Below are 24,156 nucleotides of genomic sequence, written 5' to 3' on the forward strand. Positions count from 1 at the left end.
AATAATGCCTTTTTTTTATTAAGGGTCGATGCAAAGATCAGAGATGGTGTGGGATGATACAGTATAGGATTACATAAAATAACAAAGACAAATTTCAAAGATAAATTCTCCAAAAGTGAGGACTGCTCATGGAAGCCCAACAAAAACCATGGTCACCCTGACCAATAAAACAAGTGCTTTCTCCCTGTTGTCCCCCTCCAATGTACAAGTGTATACTCAGAGCATGTCTATTCACTCAAACAATGAATAATGTTAACTATATGGCCAGCTTTCTGAAACTAGCTATCTACAAAAATAAAAAGATGTCTAAGGATTGCTGTGGTTAAGAAACTTCCTATGCAACCACAGGTTCAGTGCCACTGTGTGCCACTTTGGACAAGTGTCTTTTATTATAGCATTGTCATATATATATATATATATAAATGTCTATGTATGTGTGTTGGTTTCTTTACAACACTGCTGCATAGCATTTCAGCGAAAGAGCTCAATAGAATAAGCATCAGATCTAAAAATATGTACTGGAGTTGATTTGATGGAGTAAAATCCATTCAAGAAGTTGCCCAAGCATGATCATTGTCCACCCGAAAACAGTAAAAGATAATAGAGATAATAACATAGCAATAAAATAGGTTAACACCTGTCAAAGGTGAGGAGCTGGCAGAATCATTAGCACGCTGGGCGAAATGCTTAGCGGTATTTCGTCTGCCGCTACGTTCTGAGTTCAAATTCCGCCGAGGTCGACTTTGCCTTTCATCCTTTCAGGGTCGATTAAATAAGTACCAGTTATGCACTGGGGTTGATATAATCGACTTAATCCGTTTGTCTGTCCTTGTTTGTCCCCTCTGTGTGTAGCCCCTTGTAGGCAGTAAAGAAATAAGGTTAACACCTGTCTCAAGTTTACAGGTACATTAAACCATTGCTTATCCTAGTTTCTGAAGCATTAAGCTACTGAGAGTACAAGTCAGTCTCTAGATGAGACTCTAGTCTTTTACAAGGTTAACTCCCAGTTGCTATCAAGTGAACTAAAGCAGTATGAAATGAAGTGCCTTGCTCAAGGACACAATACATTAGAATTTATGATTGTGAATCCAACACTCTTATCACTAGGCCATTATGCTAAGATAAACAGACAGATAAATTGATTGTAGGCATTCAGTTAACAGATTCCAGATAAATGAATTTCAGATTTAATGAACCAAATAAGGATAATGCAATTCTGTACTACCACTATGATCATGACACAATACTCTACAACTGCATTATCAGAAAGGAAAATAAATGTTAAATATAATAATTATCTGTTATGCATTATGAACAGCATTAATGCTTTTTTTTTTATCATTGATAACTTTCAAATTTGCACTTTACCTTCAATTTAATGCATTTATGGCAATAATGAACAGGCCTTCCCTACTATTAATTTGTTAAATCAACATTTCATTCTGTGCTGGTGGAGATTTGTTCATTTGTCTTATATAAGAAACAGAAGTATATGAGGAATGCTTTTTTTTTTTCTCTGAAGTTGTTATTGACTAGTGGAAAATAGTTCCAAACAAATATTTTTCCCTAATAAATTTTAATATTCAATCATTTCTAGATTTGCTTGGGAGTTAGCTTCAGCATTATGTGCATCTTTAGTGCAGACACTAGAATTATATTGTTATATAAGATGAGCCAAAGAGGAAGGTGCTGAGAATGCATACACATACTGTATATATGTATGCATACATCTGCATGAATGTATGTTTGTATACATCTTGAGCAAATGTATATTTGTATACATCCTGAGCGAACATCATTTGAGCATCTTGAGCAAATGTCATTTTCTATAGCCTCAACTCAACTCTGGGCCTTGTTAATTCTCATTGCAAAGCTCAGTTTCAATGGAAATTGCAGGCACTTGTACTGGAAAGGCCTATCTGAGGGAATAAGTGGAATCCTAGGAATGAATACAGGCTCACCCCTTGCTTTAGCAGTTAAAATTGTTGTCTCCAAGATGGTTGACATCATCTTCTTTATTATAAGTCATGTGCCATTGCAAAGCTTTGGTGGATCGAGGTTTCGAAGCAGCATAACTGATGCCTCAATCTTGAGGTGGGAGGCCAGGTGGTGTTAGACTATTCAATAATTCAACTGGATAATTCACAGCTTCATCGATGTTGACTACAGTGTCAATGGAATTGTAGATGTGATGCTCCAGAAGTTTGATGTTCAAACCATCAACTGCCACATTCTTTGGAGCTAAAATGGCCAGTTGTGGTCTGTAAACTGATTTCGCAGGTTAGGAAACACCTTATTCATTAGTTCCTTTAAATCAGATACCATATGTCCAAAAGGCAAGCTTACCCATCCGTCCTTCTCACCAACCGAAGTGCCATTACTGATGCCCGACAGTTGCTTTGAAAAGGTTTTATCTGCTTCATCACGATTGAGCTGCACTCTAATGTGGGTTGTGAGTCATTTGAATTATAGACAATGGGACAGGCTGAGCTATTAAATTTAAGTCAGTATGATATGCATGAAAGGTGTACATTATCTAGTATGTTATTGCTACAATTTGTATGATATATACATTAGTTAAAACATTTGGTGGTTTTCTATAAGGAGAAACTTAAGGCGCATTCCAAATATACTCATATTAAAAATTGTAAATATTGTTAGAGCTTTCACTTAAAATATTGCTCAATATTGACTTTTTCTATACACATCTTACTATATGCAGCTGAATTATTTGATATGTAAGACAGAAAACTGTTGATGCTCCTCCAAAATCATAATAAAGAGAATAATAAATTTATTAAATTTCTCATCAATGTGTTGGGTTTCACTTCTTGTGTTTATATTTTATGGTTGGGTTGTTGGCATTGTGAATGTGGTATGATTTAGATAAGGAAGACAGATGCAGCCATGGCTGTGTGGTAAGAAGCTTGCTTCCTAACAACATGATTCCGGGTTCAGTCCCACTGCATGGCACCTTGAGCAAGTCTCTTCTACTACAGCTTCAGGCCAACCAAACCCTTGTGAGTGGATTTGGTAGATGGAAACTGAAAGAAACTCGATGTATATATGTGTGTGTCTTTGTATATGTGTCTGTCCCCATCACTGCTTGACAACTGGTGTTGGCATGTTTACATTCCCATAACTTGGCAGTTCAGCAAAAGAGACCAATTGGATAAGTACCAGGCTTAAAAAAAAAAAATAAGTACTGGAGTTGATTCCGCCACGTTGATATGGTTGCAGTCATCCATCTTCCTGAGCCAGGCTGCATCTTCCACCACGGTGCCTCCCATTCCCAAGACGACCCCTATTGCGATGCTACTGGCGTCACACCAAACGATCCCACTCTTTGATTTGGGAACATACCAACTGCCCCTCACTGGATCCTCTGCTCTCACTCTGACCAAGACTTCCTGCATCATGTCGGTCGTTTTCTCCCCAACTCTGTCATTCCACTTTGCTCCTTTGGCTCATCTCTTGATGAAGCTACATGCTGTCCGAAGCCATCCTGCAACCGGGTAATGTCCCACCAGCTTCCCGCACACCGAGAACAGTTCCCGCCTACTCACGCTGGTGCCCAGTTCAGGGATCTCGTTTCCTCTCCGGAACACCAGCTCGCCCAATCTGTCTTTTTGTAGCTTCAGCCCCAGCGCAGCTCCCCCCACCATCGACTCAGGCGGCTTCGCAATCAGCCCGAACCTCTCCAGGTGTCTCACTACCTCGGTGGCTGGCACTACAGTCTCGTCAACCAAAATGTCGTCGATGTAGGAACTGGTGGCCTTCCTTATCCTCTCCTCTTTCCCTAGGACGGACTTGAGCCCCATCGCCATAATTTTCGAAGCGGAATTCAGCCCAAAACCCAGCCTGGTTAAACAGTACATCCGGCCCTTGTACCGCCACAGCTTGTCACTCACACGGAGCTGCAAATATGCCGACTTCAAGTCGACGATCGTCGATGCCTTGGTCGACTGTCTCCACACACGTAACGTCTCACCGCAAACGTCCGTTGCCTCGCCTCTCGTGTGGCACAATATATGGTCGTTCAGCTCCCTAAAGTCCAGCAACGGTCTGACTTTTCCTTTCGTCGGCTGCACCACCGCCATCAGAGGCAGCACTCCACTCACCACCTCCTCTTTCCACAGGACAAGGACTCCTTCCTTGATCCATCTCTCTACCTCCTCGTCAAACTCGACGCCGGCGTGACCTTTCAACGTATGCTGGTAGCAGCTCACCCTGTTCTTTAGTAGTGGGGGCTCGTCCTTCCATCGCCACTCTATCGTCCACCTCCGACCATCAAACGCCGCCTGAAAATCTTTGTCTACGATGGTGTAAGCGGCGCTGTCCTCGACGGGGCTCTGCTCTCCCTGGCGGTCCCGACTCACGGTGCACGATGCCACCACGCTTCCGAACGTGACCTCATCTCCTGCAATCCTAATGCCACCAAGACGGTTGATGGCGTCCATCCCCAACACCACGTCAATCTCATCCACCAAGCGGCCAACTACAATTGCTTGCAGCGTTAGCTTTGCTCCCTGCACCTCAATCTGCACGTCAGTAATGCCTTCACAGCGTACCTCTCTGCCGTCGACTGCCCTCACACTGCTTTCTCCACTCCACATCTCTAACACTCCCGGAGTCATCAGGGTCGTTGTACAGCCCGTGTCCACAAGGGCACGCGACATCTTCCCATCCACTAGCACATCAACAACGGGTAGAAAAATTTGCGCCGTTAATGATCTGAAAGGGAGACCGCTGGCGCAGTAGTCTCCCTTAGACCGTTTCCCTGCAGACATTCGCTGGCTATATGCCCCGTTTCACGACAATGGTAGCAGATGACTTCAGGCTTAGGTAACTTACAGTCTCGCACCATGTGCGGGCCCTGACACCGGAAACACTGTCCTTTGAATGGTCACGCACGTTCCTTGTTCGACCCCTCTCCGCCACTCCTTGGCCGGCCACCTTTTGCTGTCGCCACTGCTACCAGCGGTGACGACCTACGACAGGAAACTAGCATACGAGCTCTCAATATTATATCCACCATGGGCATGGCACTCACGTCCGGCAGTTTTTGCAATTCGACCGACAGGTGGTCAGGAAACCCAGTCACAAACGCCAACTTTACCGTTTGATCCAGCGATTCTCCCTCGTACCCCGCCAGTCTAGCCAACCTCCTAAGTTCATTGGCAAACACGTCAACCTGTTCGCCGGTCCACTTCGCTCTCCCCAGGCGAGCGTACGCCTCGAACATTCCTTCGGCGAAGGCCTCCATCAAGCGGATTTCTATTTTCTCCGCGCTAATTTGGTCCCTCTCTTCCATCTCTAAAAATAGCGCCAACGCTGGACCATCTAAGTAGAGCGGTAGAAAACTTTCCAAGTCGCATATCCCTTGGAGCTTCGCGACCAGCTTCATCTTCTTTAGCCATGCGACTACGTCTGTGTCGCCGCGAAACGGCTTAATTATATCACTAGCAATCCGGACTACACTCATAATTTTTTTTTTTTTTCTTATGGGCCGAAATAGCGTGTGGTGTGATGGAGGAAGAAGACAACAAGAAGCAAAAGGGCAGAATGAAGCGTTGGACCTTACCTTGCCGACCGCAGCGGGGTACACGATCGCTCCTAATCAGAACACGCCTTTCTCGTAACGTCGCTGTTTTCTCACTGGCCCCACGTGCTAGCCTTCGACCGAGTGTCGCCGACTTCCGATCTGACCCTTCCGGTCTGGCTTCACCTCTGTTTGCCTCACCCCTCTCCACCACAACACATAGCTCATCACAGCCCATAACACCACAATGGGGAAGGCCAATTTATGGCATTACCTTACGTAACATCAGATCCCACAAACCTGTTAGCCCGTGACCTCTTCAAAATACTCCTTCCGTATTTTGAAGAGGTCATGGGCTTACAGGTTTGTGGGATCCAACGAGACGCCATAAAACTAAACCCTTTATGGACGGGATATATATATATATTAAGGATCTTTTTTAAAACGGGGGCCACATTTTTCATTAATGTTTTACGTAGTGTTTTTGGTACAGAAAGACTTTCAAACTTCGTATACTTATCTATTTTGTGTTATAGAACAGAAAAATATTTTTGTATTCGAATTTATTTCATGTAAAAAATTGTCTTATTTCGATAATTTCAACCAATCACTGACGTCCACTCAGCCGATATACATTAAGTGCCGACTATATAAACAAACGATTCTTCGTTTTATTTGCTTTTTTCATTTTAAATTTGCTTTAACCCTAACCCTAACTCTAACCCTAACCCTAGAGTTAGGGTTAGGGTTAATTGTTTCAGAATCGTTTGTTTATGTAGTCGGCACTTAATGTATATCGGCTGAATGGACGTCAGTGATTGGTTGAAATTACAGAAATACGACAACTTTAACATGGAATAATTTATGGATTTCTTTTTTTTTAAAGAAGACTAAGAGAAAAAGATGTTTTATATGACACATTCTACCAGTGTTCCAAGTTTCAAAGTGTTTCGTTAATGAAAAATGTGGCCCCCGTTTTAAAAAAGATCCTATATTAAAATTTTAATTCTAACGTTGAGGATGATTCAGTTCAGTAATATATTTTTCGAGGGATTGGGTGGGGTCTTTTTATTTGTTTTAGTTTTCGTTCTTGTTTTGTAAAGAAACTTAACTTCAAGCAACTTTTTTTTTTTACAGATCTATTTCAAAACACTATTTTCTAAGCTTGGTAAATATTAATTTTGCAACCCTACAAAATTTTAGGGTGTGCAAGTACACCTCCTGTTTTCAGACCCTTTGTAATTCAGTGCTGGAGTTGACCCCATCATCTCTCTCTCTCTCTCTGGAAGAAATCAATGATGTCCAGACCTGGAAATGAATTGGTTTAAAATTCCCTAGACAACATATTGTGTTTTATGACAATGATTCCGCGTCTCCTTCAGGAGTTAACGTTTCCAAAGAAGGAATACAAAAGTACATTGATTTGCTTAAAATTACGGTAGCCGAACATTGTTCAAAAATTTTGTTCGTTTGTATAAAATTAATATTCATGTGTTGGCTGAGGTAAAGAATACGCACACCACCCGTTTTCGGCGTTTATAGTTAAGTTTAGGGTAGGGTTACGCTGAAAACGGGTGGTGTGCGTATTCTTTACCTTCGCTCATGTGTTAAACTGAAAGGTAAGCTCAAGCTTCCAAAAATGAATTGAAAGCTCAAATGTTCGAAACTGAACTGAAAGCTAAAATCTCCAAAACTGAACTGAAAGCTAAAATCTCCGAAACTAAAAAAAAACGAATAATTATTTTATCCCACGAAGGAGCTTCGGTCAAACTAAAGCGTTTGATCCGGTGATAAAAATACAAAAAAAAAATTAGTCTATTACCTGCTACAAAATATAATCCAAATTTCTCTCAAATCACATCGTCCAATCTTAAACAACACACACATACAAATTTCCACTTAACTTGATAGCCTGACGGCAAAAGAATTAGTCGCAGTACAGTGTCAAAAAAAAAAAAAATCTACGGCCGTCACACAAACTCGTACCTGTAATTATTTGTGCCATTTAAGTTTATATTTGTCTTTCACTACACATTAATCCCGTTAATAATTTGGATATTTTAAAAATTGCAAGGAAAATCATGCCTTTAGATGAACACTCCTCAAAGTCGGAAATAGGAGCAAAGACTATGTGAGTCAATGGGCAGGTAATATTTAATTGAGGTCATTTGAATGTGACGTCAGAGGAGATATACAGGTAACAGCATACCTAGTGACATTTTCTCGACACTTCGCTCTTAATCCAATAACAGCCATTAGTGTACTTCATTTGTAATGTGAGAAATATGTCTCATTTTAAACTGATTTTACTTTGCCTTTCTACAATTTTCATCAATACAAGTAAGTCAAAGTTCCGAAATTACTTTAATACTTTACATCTGGTCATTTCCTGATACAAAAAAGTATTTTGTTTTCTTTGAACTCTTAATGTTTACGTAAAATTATAATAGTAACATTAAAAAAGGGGTTTATGTTGGTGATGGCTTAATTAATAAACTTTTATATATATTAAGGAAGTGCAACTATGATTAGTACTTGCGATATTAGCTTTTGTTTCTAATTTTGTCTGCCTGGACCAACCTCAAATAATTAGGAAGAAGAGTATATGCCATGATAGACATTTGAAAAAAATAAGCCACTTTGTTGTTCTTCCTGTTCAATACTTCAAATTATTTCACTTTATTTTTAATGTAAGCAAAAGGAAAGTTTCTATTGGTAAAATAATAGGCATTTTTTCGTTTTGAGCCGAAATTAAATGATAATTAAAATAAGTGATTAAGAAATCAAGAGGAAAAAAGTTAAACATTTTTTTCCTGCCAAACTAACACGCGCACTATATTTTTAAAACTTCGTCTCAATGTCAAATTTTGCTTTTTCTCCGATCACAGGGTGTGTTTTAAATTCTTTCATAATATTGGCTATCATAAAGATTTGTTTAAAAATTATCAGAAATATTTATTTTATTATTATTATTTTTTTTTAAATTTAGTTCGCAAAATTTTTGATATGAACTTATGTTGAAAGTTTTGTTTTTACTTCGGGAGGGTTAGGTACGTCCCAAGTAGAAGAGAGCAGGTCACTGATAACGTGAATGGCGACTAAAAATCTTTGACAAAAGATTAGTCAAACTATCGATTAGTTAACTGGTTAACTATTTGTTTATTAATAGCAAAAAAAAAAATAATTAAACAGATTGAGCTTCTGTTTATTATTGGCTTAATGGCCTTCCCGAGATACTACACTCCTAGAAAATTTACCCTCTTGTATTAACCTGTTACTTCAAACGATGTCCTCTTTGAAGTTAAAATTATTCTGTTTGAAATTAAGATTCGTTAACGAATTAGAAAAACGGTCTATATTCAGAACTTAGTGCGAGTGCTCCTTGTTTCTCTATTCATCCGATTCGTAGTGTTGGTCCACTATTTTTGTTTAGATTCCTTAGGATTCTACTGGATAACTGTTAAGTTTAGTGATATTTAAAAAACTAAATAAAATTAAGGGTCAGATAACTAGTGAAGGGGGGGGGGGGCTTACATAAGTCAACTTATTGTTAAACAACAAATACTGGCGAATTACAATTTTCGCCCGTGTATAAATTCGTAATTATACACGTGTCAATCACTGAATAATCTTGTCTCGTCATTTGGCTAATTGTATGATATTCCAAGACTGATTTACGGTTGAGGATTCCAATTTCAGGAACAATGAATTGCGGTCCCGCTGGTCTTCCACGTGCCATTCTGATATCCAATATTAATGTTGACTTACGTGTCCCTTTACTAGTTATCTGCCCTTAACTGTTATTTACTTTTTTAATATCCCTAAACCTAACAATTATTGTTAAACTGTTGACTGTTAATATGATTTTTTGGCATCTCACTTTTTCTCTCTCCATCTATTTATCAATTCACCAAAAGAATACCATATATATAGATAGATAGATACTACTAAAGCAGCGCGGACCCGAACGCGCAGTCACGCGTCCGCGCTAGCTAGTCGTGAGTGGTCGATCCTAACCCTAACCCTATTCCTAACCCTAACCCTAAACACGTATTCATTTGCACACGCGGGTTAGGGTTAGGATCGACCACTCAAGACTAGCTAGCGCGGACGCGCGACTGCGCGTTTGGGCCCGCGCTGCTTTAGTAGTACCATATATATATCGCTGGACTGGCCCTCGTGCCAGTGGCACGTAAAAAACACCTACTACACTATCAGAGTGGTTGGCATGAGGAAGGTCATCCAGCTGTAGAAACTGCCAGATCAGATTGGAATCTGGTGTAGCCATCTGCTTCGCCAGTCCCCAGTCAAATCATCCAACCCATGCTAGCATGGAAAGCGGACATTCAATGATGATGATGATAATACTTTATTTAAAAGCAGCAGAAATATAACAAAAGCTGTTACTCAGAGTTTCATGTTCCCGTTCGTCAGACCAACGGGAACATGAAACTCTGAGTAACAGCTTTTGTTATATTTCTGCTGCTTTTAAATAAAGCATATTACTCTACCTCTGGTATTTGAGTACTCTTTTTTTCCACCTTGTTTCACATTTATGTGCTTACTCCGATATATATATATATATATATATATATATATATGTATATGTTACTTGAGATACACCTGCACATTATATATATAATAATAAAACGAATGGTTTATACCTGGTAGCTTACTGGTGAAGCACAGCCACTTTTACATTATCCGTTATGTATATGGTAGATGGAAGATAAGAGAATTTTTATTAATCACGACAATTGTTTCAATACATCTAGCTTTGGTTAAGGTATGGGTGCCATTTGTGTGACACTGGGCTGTGTTTACATGCCACTGGCATGAGTGCCAGTATGCATGACACCGATATCTGTCGCGACTGTGATTTTGCTTGGCTTGATGGGTCTTCTTCTCAAGCACGACATAATGTCAAAGGTCTTGTTCATTGCCTACCTTACAAAACTGATGTAGTGTGAGAAATGCTGAATGAATGACAGGATGAAATATTGTTTACAATGTTAACAATGCCTACCATAAGGAACACTGGACATAAAATAGAATTTGATATCAATCAGTTTTGAGATAAATTTTTGGTACCAGAAACATTAAAGCTTTAGGGCAATTTCACAAAAATTAAAAATAAAGTTTGTTTATTTGGAATTTCCTTATTAATTTTTTTGCATAATAGTCATAGTTTGGGAAAATGGGAAAAATGGTTCTTGGTCTACTGTTGCTTATGCATAAATTATCGTAATTTTCATAATTTCTAATTTTGGCCCGTCGCGGAGGGGAAAATGCCTTTTTTTTTTTTTTTTTTTTTGCTTTGGAGAGGAAAGACTTCAACTGGTTATGGATTCCTCAAAGGAACAACTATTTAATAATACTGAAAACCTAAAGCTGCCTCAGAGAAACAGCAGTGTTACTTGTCCAATAAATAATTTCCCCCTCCGCAACATTTTAAGGCCTTTAAGTTTTGTTAGTTCTTGCACAAATGCCCAATTCAGAACTTGCATTTCAGAACCTCTGTTTTTAGGCCAGAGCTACTCAGTAATGTTTTCAAAATGGCCACATGTTTTTTTGTTCTGTCCAAGGCCAGTATAATAACTCTTTCATGTGCACAAAAAGTTTAGATTGAGTGTTCTTAAATAATTATTTATAATATTTTCATTTTAATTGATGCTCATTTGTATATATTTATTTTCTAGCTTCCCATTTTAAATCTAAATATAGATTTGCTCCAAACATTGTGGAAACTTATGAAAACTTCGCACAGTTGAAACAAACTTAGAAATTAAAGTATATTGTTGGTACACTTGCAGTATAAACGTTTAATTTATAACAAGTTCTTGAAGTGGACACATTTTCCCCTCCGCAACAGTATACTGTCCTACAAGGTGCCATACCACTCAGAAAACCTGAAAGAATGGGATTCCTTCTGTTATCTTTTTGACAATGATAAAATATTGTAATTCAACATTCAATTAGTTTTTGTATATTGTTTCAAGATTCAGAGGATTTTAAAAGTGAAATGAAAGTTTCAGAAAAAGGAAATTTTCTGTTCCCCTCTGCAACAGCACATGTTTTGTTTTCTACAGCATCAGAAGATTGTCACAGAGTGGCACAGGTGACTTTGTAAAAACTAGAAGCTTCACTGCCCAAACAGACTCAAATGTCAAAATGTTAAATTATTATGAGAAAAGCATTTCTGATTTTCCCCTCTGCAACATGTGGAATACTGTGGAACATACCTTTAGCATTCATAATTAATGGTGTGAAATATGTTGTATATGCATATATCATTTGATATATTTCTTTCCTCTTTTCAAAATTGACATGCCAATAACCTTTGCTTCATATTTGCTTTAAGCAAATTCATAACTTTTATGATGATTTCATTTGACTGCCTTCATTATCAAAAGTTTAACTTAATGCCATTGCTTTTCTTTCCTCTCTGCAGTTTATGGTCAAGAACCTAGCATTGTTGATGATATACTTCCAGACATAAAGAGAATTGGGGAGACTGGTATGCTAAATTGTACTGTGGCACGGTTAGGAAAAAATGCGGTAAGAGAATTTTGTAACCTTGACTCCATTTATGATGTTTTACTTCAGTCATGGAGAAACCTGTAGCTTTTTGAATGACATACATAGCAAGGAAATTTTCTGGAATTTTTTTAGTAGTGCCCCTCCATCAACAGGGGGGGGGGGCAAGCTAGAGGTAGTAGATAGCTTCTGATATCTAGGTGAACAGGTTAGCAGTGGAGGTGGGTGTTCCAAAAGCATAGCTAGGCAAAGTTCAGAGAGCCCCTACTCCTGCTGGCAATAAAGGGCCTCTCATCAGCATACAGGAGCTCCCAGAGACACCCAGTTTTGAATTCCTCTTTTAAGTCCTGGAGAACTAAGATGGTAAACCATGTCTGATACTGGCATACATGTTTTAGTCTTTATATTTGGCTTAATATTCCTTCTATTTCCAATGATACGTAAAATTATTTTAAATCAAATTTGTTTTGTTATGTTCTTTTCTCAAGCTGTTAGTATCATCTGTTTGTGTGTAATACTTTGTCTGTCTTTTTAGTTAATAATCTTCATTGTTTTTATTCAGTTTTTTCTTTCTATTCCTTCTCCTCATTATCATAATGATGTTAGCATCTCTATAAGATATATAATATCTGTGTGTGTGAAAAATGCAAGCCATATGTACAGGGATGCTGTGAGTAAGGTGAGGATTGGTAATGAGTATAGTGAAGAATTCTGAGTAGAAGTGAGGGTTCAGCAAGGATCAGTCCTCAGCTCTCTCTTATTCATCATAATCCTCCAGGCAATAACAGAGGAATTCAAGACAGGCTGCCCCTGGGAGCTCCTCTATGCTGATGACCTTGCTCTAATAGCTGAATCACTACCAGAACTAGGGGAGAAGTTTCAGGTGTGGAAGCAAGGTCTAGAATTGAAGAGCTTTAGAGTCAATCTAGCAAAAACCCAAGTCATAGTAAGTAGGAAGGCAGACAAATCACAAATCCCCTCAGGTAGATGGCCCTACTCAGTCTGTAGAAAAGGTGTAAGTAGAAGCTCCATAAGATGCATCCAGTGTGAGCTTTGGACACACAAAAGGTGCAACAACATCAAAGGAACGTTAACAGGAAACTAACTTTTGTATGTGGAAGATGTACAAGCATAATAAATGCTGAACATGTGCAGAAAATAGACTCCATCAACAAGGGGGGGCAAGCTAGAGGTAGTAGATAGCTTCTGATATCTAGGTGAACAGGTTAGCAGTGGAGGTGGGTGTTCCAAAAGCATAGCTAGGCAAAGTTCAGAGAGCCCCTACTCCTGCTGGCAATAAAGGGCCTCTCATCAGCATACAGGAGCTCCCAGGGACACCCAGTCTTGAATTCCTCTTTTAAGTCCTGGAGAACTAAGATAAACATAAACAGGAGAGGGCTGAGAACTGAGCCTTGGTGAACTCATACCTGTACACAGAATTCATTGCTATACTTATTGCCAACCTTCATCTTACTGGCAGTATCCCTATACATGGCTTATGTGCATGTGTGGATATGAATAAATATATATATATAGACATATAAATATAGATAGACAGAGAGAGAGGTTCTTGCATCTGTGTATGAACAGCAAAGAAAATCTGAAGCAAATGTGAGTTTGTTGTGGTTATTCATCAATTTATAACATCAGTTTTGCTTTGTCTTCATAGGTTACCTGGTCTTTTAGCAACACAAACCAACTACTGAGTCGAGGTGAAGTTATCAATGTTGAGAACAAAGAAATCGAAGGCCTTAAACGGTTTGAGATTAAGAAACACGGAACCACTGACCGAATTACTTTCACATTAATAGTTCGCTTTCTGCAAGAGGATGATGCTGGACGTTACATCTGTACCATTGAAACTATTGGAAGCTCAGCTGAAAAGTATCCACAAAAATATGGATACATCACTGTCCTTTGTAAATACATTTTTCTTTTTTATTACACAAGATCTTTCAAAGTTAAGGATACTGGTAGACTCAACTCTCCTACTTGTCTTTCAAACTAGCCCACTGTGTCCTGAATATCTCAGATCTTTATCTTCAATCTTTTACTTGCTTAAAATAATGATCTTGAAGCAGTTTTTTTTCTATCATATATACTCCATCCATCTTTTGAATATTCTTATTTAGACTATCAGATCTGCAGTGTTAGGGACCTGAAGATATAAATGCAGGCTTTCTTTAATCCAGTCCCTGCTGCATTAACTCGAAACATGTCTCCTCTACGGGAGTCTTTCTCCATGTGTATTGATTGTGTCTAATTCCACCTCTAAAGCACAGTATTTAATTAGAACTTACCACATTATCCAAATTTTTGTTTTATCTCTTACTTTACCTCCCCTTTATGAAACCCTCTTCAAAAATAATTCTTTGATGTTTTTACACAGTGTTAGCAAAAGTAAATTGTCTCTTCTAGCTCTAGATTTTTTTTTTTTTGCACACTTACATTTGTTCTTTTTTTTTTTTTTTTTTACCTCTAGCACCACCTAAAATAAGTCTTTCAATGACAACAACCAGAGTTGAGTTGAAGCTCGGTGGTAGCAAAATATTAATGTGCAATTCTTCAGGAATTCCTTCTCCAAATATTACTTGGGTCAGAACAAATGGTGAACTGCTACCCAATTTAAAATACAGTAATAAAGTAAGTCAACGTCTTTTTACCACCCATTATTATGTTCATGGTTACTTGTCAATATTAACTGGATTGAAACTTTATAAAGAAACTGCTAATCAATATAACTCTTAATGGTTAAGTATCTAAATGTCTAATAGTTTTAAGAGTGCATTTACATTTTTAAAATTCTTACTCTTTGTTTTGGTCAGTTTGATCTCCGACTGTTATCAAGTTTATTACCATACATACACATGCATTCATGTATCACACATCCATCCACCCATCCGAAGCAAGGGGAAGTGGTTGCTTCAAAACAGCTTCTTTCTCTTGATTACGTTGTAGAGGTTGGACATGTATTTGGGAATGATCTTAGAGTAGTAGTTCTTTCTGGCCAGAGCTTGCATAGAGGGCACATATGGATATGAGTAATAAAGTGCTTATCGTACACTTAATTAAGAAACAAATGTTCCTTTAACTCAGTGTAATTAACTGAATTGTAATAGAATTGTTAATGATGTCACAGTATGATAGCAGAATGTTGAACTGTGGACTATATTAATAGCAGACTAAGTTATGTTTGTTGCTTGATAGCTCAGAACATTATCACCTCACTTGGAAACAAGTGATGGGTTGCCATCAGGAAGGGTATCCAACCTTAGAAAACTCTGCCCCTAATGTAGTTTTCTCTGATCCATGCAAACATGGAAAAGTAGACATTGTAAAACAGAAATTGTAAATGTTTTTTCTTTTCTTTCAAAGAATCCAGTCTTGATGTTGACTAACGTTCGAAGTGAAGATCAAGGTGTTTATCGTTGTGTGGCTGATAATACAGTCCGACCTCCAGACCATTTAGATGTTAGAGTCTATATCATTTCACCCCCTATGGTCAGTTATGTTCAAGACACTGTTGGTCAAGCTCAGAATGGAAAATATTCAGCAATATTGGAGTGTAAAGTGTCATGTAAGTTCTAATTTGCCTTTATTAACATTTTTTTCAAATCTTTTTTTTCTTTTTTCTTTACATGACAGAAAAAGAATGGCTTCAGCTTTGACCTTTCTCACAACGTTTGAGAGCATTAGGAAGAAGTTATCCCTAGAATGGAGACTTAGCATACTAGAAATAATTCACTTTAAGTCTGTTTAGAGCTACACTGTACATCTCATTATAGTGTCTGTTCATATTTAAAGTTTCAGCCTATTTATAAAAAGACTACTTACTATTAGCATATTTAATGCATATAGTATCAAGAATTAAAAAGAAACAGATATATGGAAAGGAAAAAAAAAAAGCAAACAATATTAATTCATGACTCATATTCCAATTTATGCAGCTAATACAACTTCAAACGTCTTTGCTTTATTCAGACTTCATCAGTAAAAGTCTGTCTTCACTCTATTGCTGATGTAATGACAAAAGAATCCCTAAAGATATGTACAATATCGTAGCTTTATTGGCTATGCTTTGCTAATTAAGTCAAAATAGGACTAAAATATGTCCATAGTTGTCTGCCATATTTGCTAGAAAAATGAAACATAGTATTAGTTATTAACTTATATTGTTTGTTCCTCCCAGCATATTTCTATTTAACTTTTTTAATATATCATTTATTAAATACGTTAACACTTAGCTGTTATTTTTCATGCAGAAAGCATTTATGAATTATTCTTTTTCTAAATACTTCAAAGCTAGTGTGTGGTGTTGATATAGAAAAGTTTTGGGCTTCATATGCTATGGACATGTTAATCAAGCTGTCATCACATAATATGAGTTATGGAGAGAGTATCATGAGCAAAAGTTTAACAAACGTGCTCACTAGAGTGAGCTTTCTGATGCCTCAACACTTCTATATCTGTATTGAGTGAATGAGTTTCTGAGACCTCAGTACTATTGTATCTGTTGCTAGAACAAGTTTTCTGAGGTATCAACTCCAACACATGGTACTTTTAAAGTGTAAAAACTATAGTTCTCTCTACCATGTGAAAATTAATAAATGCATCCAATTACTCTCTATTCTTCAATTTTCAGCTTATCCAGATGCTGTGTTGAGTTGGTACAAAAAGACCTCTCGGGGAAGGGATAAAATAACTGATAATGACAAGTATGAAATTCAGAAGCTACAAAGCAGCAACCTAAGGCTTGGAGAGACTTGGTACAAACTGAAAGTGAAGAATGTCCAAGCCAATGACTATGGAACATATTACTGTGTTGGCGCAAACACTGAGGGAAAACAAGAAACTCAAATTATATTATTTGGTAAGCAACAAAAGTTTTTTTGCTGTTTTGCCTGCACCTATGTTTACCATTCTTTGTAGAAGTATTCTGAAATTTTAGTTTAAGCTTGAAGATAGATTAATCTGTTATCTGAGTACTTGCTTAGAATATCAGTCTGAATATTCTGGTATGTATGATGAGGGACTAAGATTCCTGGTAATTTGCTGTACTTGAGAAGACATGTGAAGTTAAGTAAAACTGTGGCTGTCCATACATATGGGTATGTCCTCTACATCTCTCTCTCAGCTGAGAGGTCATTCCCTTGTGGGCTTGCAGGTACTAGTGTCATGTACAAGTGCTTGTACTGGTGCCATGTAAAAGCACTTGCACTGGTGCCATGTAAAAAGCACCTAGTACACTCTGTGAAGTGAAGTGATTGGTGTTGGGAATGGCATTCAGCCATAGAAATCGTATCAAAATAGGCAAATGGAAGTTGGGAAACTCTCCAGTTGGCCAGCTCCTGTCAAACCGTCCGACCCATGCCAGCATGGAAAGCAGACATTAAATGATATTGTGTTATTTTTAATACCGATTTCAAATTTCGGCACAAGGCCAGCAATTTCAAGGGAACAGGGTAAGTCAGCTATATAGACCCCAGTGTTTAAAGACAGATCAAATGCCGCTAAGCATTTTTGCCAAGCATGCCAACGATTCTGCCAGCTTGCTCTGCTTTTGTGTTATTTTTAATATTAAAGACTGAATTTTACTTGTCCATACTGAAATGTTGTTGTTATTGTTTGTTTCAGAAACTGCAGAGTGTCAAGGCCCAAACTGCCCGTCTCCTACTGGAAGTGGATCAACTTTAAAAGTTTACAAAAGCATCCTGTTCATTCTTGGTGTGTGTTACATACTTATTTCAGATATCGCTTTTGTATTATAAACTGCAGTATCATGAATTCAGTATTTACAGACTCTAAATAGAGGAGGACCATCATTTAGCATGGCAATCCACAAATTTTTTTTTCTATATGTACATACATCAGTAGTATTGCATAAAATTGCCTGTAGGATTTGGTAACGTCCTTCAATATTCTGATTTTAAAATCTTGTCATTACATTGAACATGCCAAGGCTGTTGTAATTTTATACTTTAGAACATGCCAGAGTATATAGTACTATATACTCCCATGCAAGCAAAATAGTAAATTGGAAACACAGAGAAGTATATGAAGGGTCAGTGGAAAAATTTTCCTTTAACTGTATTTAATGCAAGAAACAGCTTCGCTTCTTTCTCCAACATTTTACACATTTCAACCTATGCAAGTTAATGTATGAAAAACAAAATAGGAATTTTGGAAGAAGTATCTATAAAACTAGTTTATAAGCATTAAATGGCTATGGGTGGGGGCACCTGAGTAAAATAGTAATGAAAGATATCCATAGATAAAAAATGGTTGAGAACCACAGCTCTAGATGATTGGTCCAATGTGGCCATAATCAAATAACTGAAATTTGCAAAATTCTCTGTATTTTTGCTTGCATTGTACAACCTTATTTTCTTTAATAATTCCTGTAACAAGGAACAGAATGTTTTTCTTAATGATATCCTTTGTTTTAAATGTATATATTTACTATTTTTGTATAAAATTCCCCAAATTTATTATGTATTTTTGAAGATGGATAGTGTAGTTAATATATTTTTATGAATTATTTTTCACTTCTTAAATGATATTTTCATTGTCAGACTTAAGAATATTTGAATTGTAATTTTGATGCCATAAAAAGTTGTTCAATGCTTTTCTTAAAAACCATTTTCACCTGCCATCCATGACTATGCCAACTATCAAGGGTCATTTTAAAGACTGATATATTCAGATCCTTATGAAATCCTATTTCCCTTAAAAACTTAACCATTTCATTACTATACTTCTAATCAAAATACACTCATATATTTCAATTAGATTCTAAAATGATCATGAATTTAGACTAGGTTTATAAAACTATAACTTTTTTGAGTGCAGGTAAAATCTGAGATATAAAGTTATTTAAAATTTGTTTAAACGTCACTGTATTAAATAATATTATCTAATATTATATTATACTAAATGGTTGCTGGTTTCAAATTAATCAAACAGTAGGACTAGTACAAGATGTCAAGTTTGGTATACAACTTGCTTTACATGTAAAGTGCTGTCTCTTAATTTAATTTCTGACAAATGTTACTATGAAATAAAAACTACTGATAGTATGATTTACCTTAAAAGATACTAAATCTAGGAAGCAGTTTTGTAAGAGTTGTTTGCCATTCAATTTTAAGCGGTAATGTAGCACCTAAACAACCACAAGGCAGAAATTTCGAACCTGAATAGGATGATGGGTTTTCTGAAAACTTTGTTTTTGAGATGCATTATACATAATCTATTATATATATCAATTACTTTTTATATACCATTATTTTTTCCACCTTAACATCAACTGTTATAATTCATACATTTTTTAATAAAATATTTGTAATATTTTCAAAATGTTCTGTTGTCATTTTACGTAAAGCATGACAGCTGATTGGAAAATTTTTAAGGTTTTTAATCTTAGAGCAATTTAAACCAGCTATTATCCATTCTCAGTTGAAAAGTAGTAATCATGATGATACTAGGACAACATTTTGTACCATATGCAAAGACATGTGATGTCTTGCAGGCTTTTGTTGTATACAGTAATGAAATACATGCCAACTTAAAGCATGTTATTCTGTTGAAATATACAGATTTCTATGTGGGATCTGTTTTTATCAAGGTATTAAACTGTAACTTGATAAAAACAGATCCCACATAGTATAGATTTTTTTTTCCTGCAATCTGATTTGTACACAGTGCAGTAATGTATAGCTGTTTGGCTACTCAAATGCATTACTATACACTTTGGGAGGTAAACCTGGAATTTAGCCACTCACTTCACAGCAACCTTAAGAAATATGCTGGTGAATGTGACCAAGGAATTATTGTCAGCATTGGTTTGCATTGTACAAACTACATTTCTAAAATCATCAAAAAGGTTGAAGGTATCTCATTATCTAGCTGTAAGACTTTCAGCTGCAGACTGGTAAACCATTCAAAGCTATATATATGTGTGTGTGTGTGACTATGGTACATGCATACTTAAAATTTGCATATCCAATTTGGAACATCCATCCAGAATATCATTCTGTCAGGAGCTGTCCAGAGATATGTAACTGAATATCTTTTGTTAGTTACCATATTTTGAATATTTGCTTATCTGAGCATTGACACACTAAGGGTGCAGCATCTTGCATCTGACTTAATAGAAGCCCACAAAATTATCTACCATCTTCCCAAAACTTTGATCACCTTTTTGAAATCAATACCTGTACTACCTGTGGACAAGCTTACAAAATATAAAAAATAGTATAACATCCATGACTTTCTGGAAAAAGTTTTTACACACAAAATTGTCAATATACATCCCACGTTGGTTGTTAGCTGTCAGGACATTACATCCTTTAAAAATTACATACTCCCCTAAATTCATCAACACTTTCTGATGTACCAATGCACTGTTTTCTTTTTATGATTCTTTTACTATTCATTTTTCTGTCTTTTATGGTTTATTCTGTTTCTGTGTATTGTGCACGTACTTCTCGTTTAACATGACTAATGGCTGCTTTGCGTCCCTCTTTTTACCCTTTCCCAATGAGCTGCATTTTGCAGTGCATCTGAACATTGCATATAAGCGCTCATTATTATTACAATGATTAGTCATTCACCAATACCTTTTCTTTGAGTGAAGTTAAAGAAAAGGAAAAAGCAAGAGACTGCAACAAAGACAATATCAAGTTTAGTGAATGTATTATGGCTGAAAAACAAAACAAAGAAGAAAAAAAACTGAATCGAAGGGAGAATAACGGGAGGTAGTATTTATTGCTAACTCTGAATTTGCTTCAGGCAGACGGAGTAACAACTGCCGTTGCTTGTGGGAGATAACAGTGTAAGGGGAAATATCTGACTCTTTACACTGCGTTTATTCATTCTATTGGAAAGAACAAGACGGTCAGCTGGATTGTTTTTTTTTGTTATTGTCCTAGAATAATGAGTTTGGTACTCCTGTTATGTTTTGTTCTACATGTAATGTAAGTAATTCTGTGTTGTTAACATTGTTGCTTTGTGCCTATGTCTGTGCTTGCGTGTATATGTGAGAAATTCTTATGAACACTCCTATAAATATGATGCTTCATGCTTGCTTTCATGAGATATTCCCATAAATAAAGGTAATTCAGTATCTTTATGACCTCTCAGAATCTAGCTAGCACTTGGATGCTTTACTCTGTACAATACAATGGAATAGAATAGAAAACTATCCTCGTTCCACCCATGCTAGCATGGAACATGGACGTTAAATGATGATGATCCTATAGTTATGGAAATGCAGTTGCAATGACAGTCAGAGTACCACTTGTAAGAAAAGTGTATGTAAAAACCAAAGAAACCCACAACTCCCATTTGTCCCAGTTGCTGTCATGATGCCATATCTATGTAAAATACATAACACTTGGCTTAATGGCAGAGTTGGATCAATCAATGGTGAACAGGCATGATGAGATGGAGAGGTTCTATCAGCTTGTAGATGTCGACAATAGACACAAGAGTAAGCATTTGATACTTGAAGTGCCATCAGGACTTAGGTTCTTTGCAGTACAGTTCTGACCCCAAACGATTGCATTACAAACGGATTGTAGAAAAGGGAGCGGGGAAACAATAATGATGATGATATGAGAGAAACATTCAATATAGTTGAAGATAATTGTTTAGTTTAGGCTAAGAGGTCACTAGGCTGATAGAGACAATAGCAATGATATATTGCTGAGTGACACAATCTCTAAAAGCAAGGTATGGTGACAAATCAGATAGGGTAGATAGATCTCTGAGGTGTAAATATGCTAAATGGTGTTGTTTACTGCCCTCTTCCAGTGGCTGGTATTCGAACTGTGTTAGCAATTTCATCACAGAAATGAAAGCAACTAGCTTATCTGTAGTGACATTTCTGTAAATTACAAACTCAACCATAGGAAGTTGTTTTACACAGGAAAGCTGTATGAACTCATACAGGAAGGCATCTAATTCAGAGATCTGAAGAGATAAAAGAGAGAAACAAAAAAAAAAAAAAAATTGTCACCTTTTCAAAATAGTTTTTTGTTTTTATAAAAAGTGAATCTGGCCAAGTAGGTTCAATTTGATAATGTGGTTTTAATGTTGATTGGATGAGCCTTGTTATGCCTGATGGACAGTGTTGCTCTGAGATATTTTCTTGTAGGATCCCCAATGTGTCATACAAAGTTAATGGCATGAAGTTTATTTTGATGACTGGAAGAAATCGGCTCATACTTAACTTTATCATTAATTTATTTTTTCGGTTTTATAACATACTGACCCACACCCCTATCTTGTACCTAATAAAGAAAATATCATTATTATTATTATTATTTTCAACTGCTGGTATTTGTAGATATGCCATTATATGCTCTAGTTTACATGATTGTTAGACATGTCTGAATTATATTTGGATATTGATGCATGTAGAGTCACTATGATGAAGATTTTAACTTTGTTAAGGCAACATTGTTGTGTTTGTGTTGATATATTAAAGCAGCAAATAAAACAGAAATTTTCATTAATGTTCACTCCAAGTTCTATGTAACTGTTTATTCAAAATAGTTGATATGGTAATAAAAAAAAATTTCGTCAAAATAAAGCATATAAATACTAAGAACTAACATTTTAAATATGAATATGATGGTCAGATAATGTATATATAAGTAAAGGGCATTTTAAAAAAAAATGAAATGTATATATATTGGGTAAGAGAGAGAATGAGAGATAATAAAAACTGGGAGAGTAGAAAAGACTAAAAGGTAAGTAAAGGGATAGGAGAAAGGAAATGCAAAGAAAAACTTGACTGGAGCTTAAAAACAAGGAAAACTGTACGATAGATTGCATGTTGAAAGAGAAAGGAAGAATATTAAAAAATGAAGTAGTGTAGAAATAGAAAGATTTCAGAAAAATGAGGCAATCATGATAATAGAACAGGAAGGAGGATAGGAGATGGAAAAGAGAAAGAAATGGTAAAAGTCTGAGGAGCATATAATTACAGTACAAAGAATCAGAGTTTACATAAATATATGAAAGAGAATAAATTAAAATTAAGTAAAAATACCAGCAAGATTCAGATGATAGTTTCAAGTTCTTTCTCTAATACCAAGAAAAAGCAATGTTACTAATAACCATTTACAAATAGTTTTCAATCTAATGTAAAATATCTTTGAACATTTAAAGATATTTTGCATAAGACTGAAAAATATTAGTAAACTGTCATCAGCAACCTTGTCTTTTTCTCATTATTGGGAAAAAGACTTGAAATTATCTTCTGAGTCTTGTAAATATTTTCATTTAATTTTAATTTATTTTATTGTAGATATTTAGATATTTACTGAAGCCCAGATCATCTGTACTGCAATAATATGCTCTCTTTCTCTTTTGTATAACCTTTCCGCCTTCATCTTCAATTGAGATTTCCCTTTCTTTTCGTAGAATTTTCATTCTATTTCCACACAATCTTTCCCATTTTTCCTTCAGTGTTTTTCAACTCTTCCCCTTCATTTCATTTTCCTCCTCCCCTCTTTCACAAGTACCATCTTTCTCAATGTTGTGCTTCTCTCTATTAAACAGATGCCACCAACCCACAATAAATATAACCTTACTGTTATATTAAAACTTACTGTATCAATTATATAATACTCCATAATACATACTTCTTACTATCTTCTCTCTCTCTCTCTCTCTCTTGCACTTTACTAACTTTTATCTTTTACATGTTTCAGTCATTGGACTGCAACCAAGCTGGGGCACTGCCTTCAAGGGTTTTGTCAAACAAATTGACCCCAGCACTCGATTCCTTTTTTTACTTTTTAAGTCTGGCACATGTTCTATCGGTCTTTTTACTGAACCACTAAGTTACATGGACATAAACAAACCAACACCAGTTGTCAAGAAGTGGTGGGAAAGAAACACAAACACACACACACACATATAACATATGTGTGTATGGATCTAGGAGACAGAAACTGAAAGAAGCCTGTTTTATATATATATATATATATATATATATATATATATATATGTGTGTGTCAATACATGATGGGTTTCTTTTAGTTTCGGTGCACCAAATCTACTCACAAGGA

At 36.5% G+C, this 24,156-nt stretch overlaps 1 protein-coding gene and 1 long non-coding RNA gene across 2 annotated transcripts in view; one reads left to right on the top strand and one right to left on the bottom strand.

Moving 5' to 3' along the window:
* Positions 1-5,723, bottom strand: part of LOC128250225 (uncharacterized) — a 22,705-nt gene extending 16,982 nt beyond the window's left edge. Inside the window, exon 1 of the long non-coding RNA XR_016237517.1 lies at positions 5,585-5,723. This is a non-coding gene — a long non-coding RNA (uncharacterized LOC128250225). The remainder of the gene's footprint in view (positions 1-5,584) is intronic.
* Positions 5,724-7,747: 2,024 nt separating this feature from the next.
* On the top strand, positions 7,748-19,432 carry LOC106879803 (lachesin). The gene is made up of 7 exons (XM_014929511.3): positions 7,748-7,882; positions 11,994-12,100; positions 13,749-13,998; positions 14,562-14,722; positions 15,455-15,656; positions 16,722-16,949; positions 17,714-19,432. The coding sequence occupies exons 1-7, from the start codon at positions 7,828-7,830 to the stop codon at positions 17,845-17,847; spliced, it is 1,137 nt and encodes a 378-aa protein (XP_014784997.1). The 5' UTR covers positions 7,748-7,827; the 3' UTR covers positions 17,848-19,432.
* The last annotated feature ends 4,724 nt before the right edge of the window (positions 19,433-24,156 follow it).

This window comes from Octopus bimaculoides, chromosome 20, assembly GCF_046866305.1.
Source record: "Octopus bimaculoides isolate indiv1 chromosome 20, ASM4686630v1, whole genome shotgun sequence".
NCBI lineage: Eukaryota > Metazoa > Mollusca > Cephalopoda > Octopoda > Octopodidae > Octopus > Octopus bimaculoides.

Excerpts from the sequence above, each read along its gene's own strand:
- LOC106879803 (XM_014929511.3), top strand. The coding sequence starts at position 7,828 with ATGTCTCATTTTAAACTGATTTTACTTTGCCTTTCTACAATTTTCATC. Across the intron at positions 7,883-11,993 it reads TACAATTTTCATCAATACAA|TTTATGGTCAAGAACCTAGC; the intron begins GTAAGTCAAAGT and ends TCCTCTCTGCAG. Across the intron at positions 12,101-13,748 it reads CACGGTTAGGAAAAAATGCG|GTTACCTGGTCTTTTAGCAA; the intron begins GTAAGAGAATTT and ends TTGTCTTCATAG.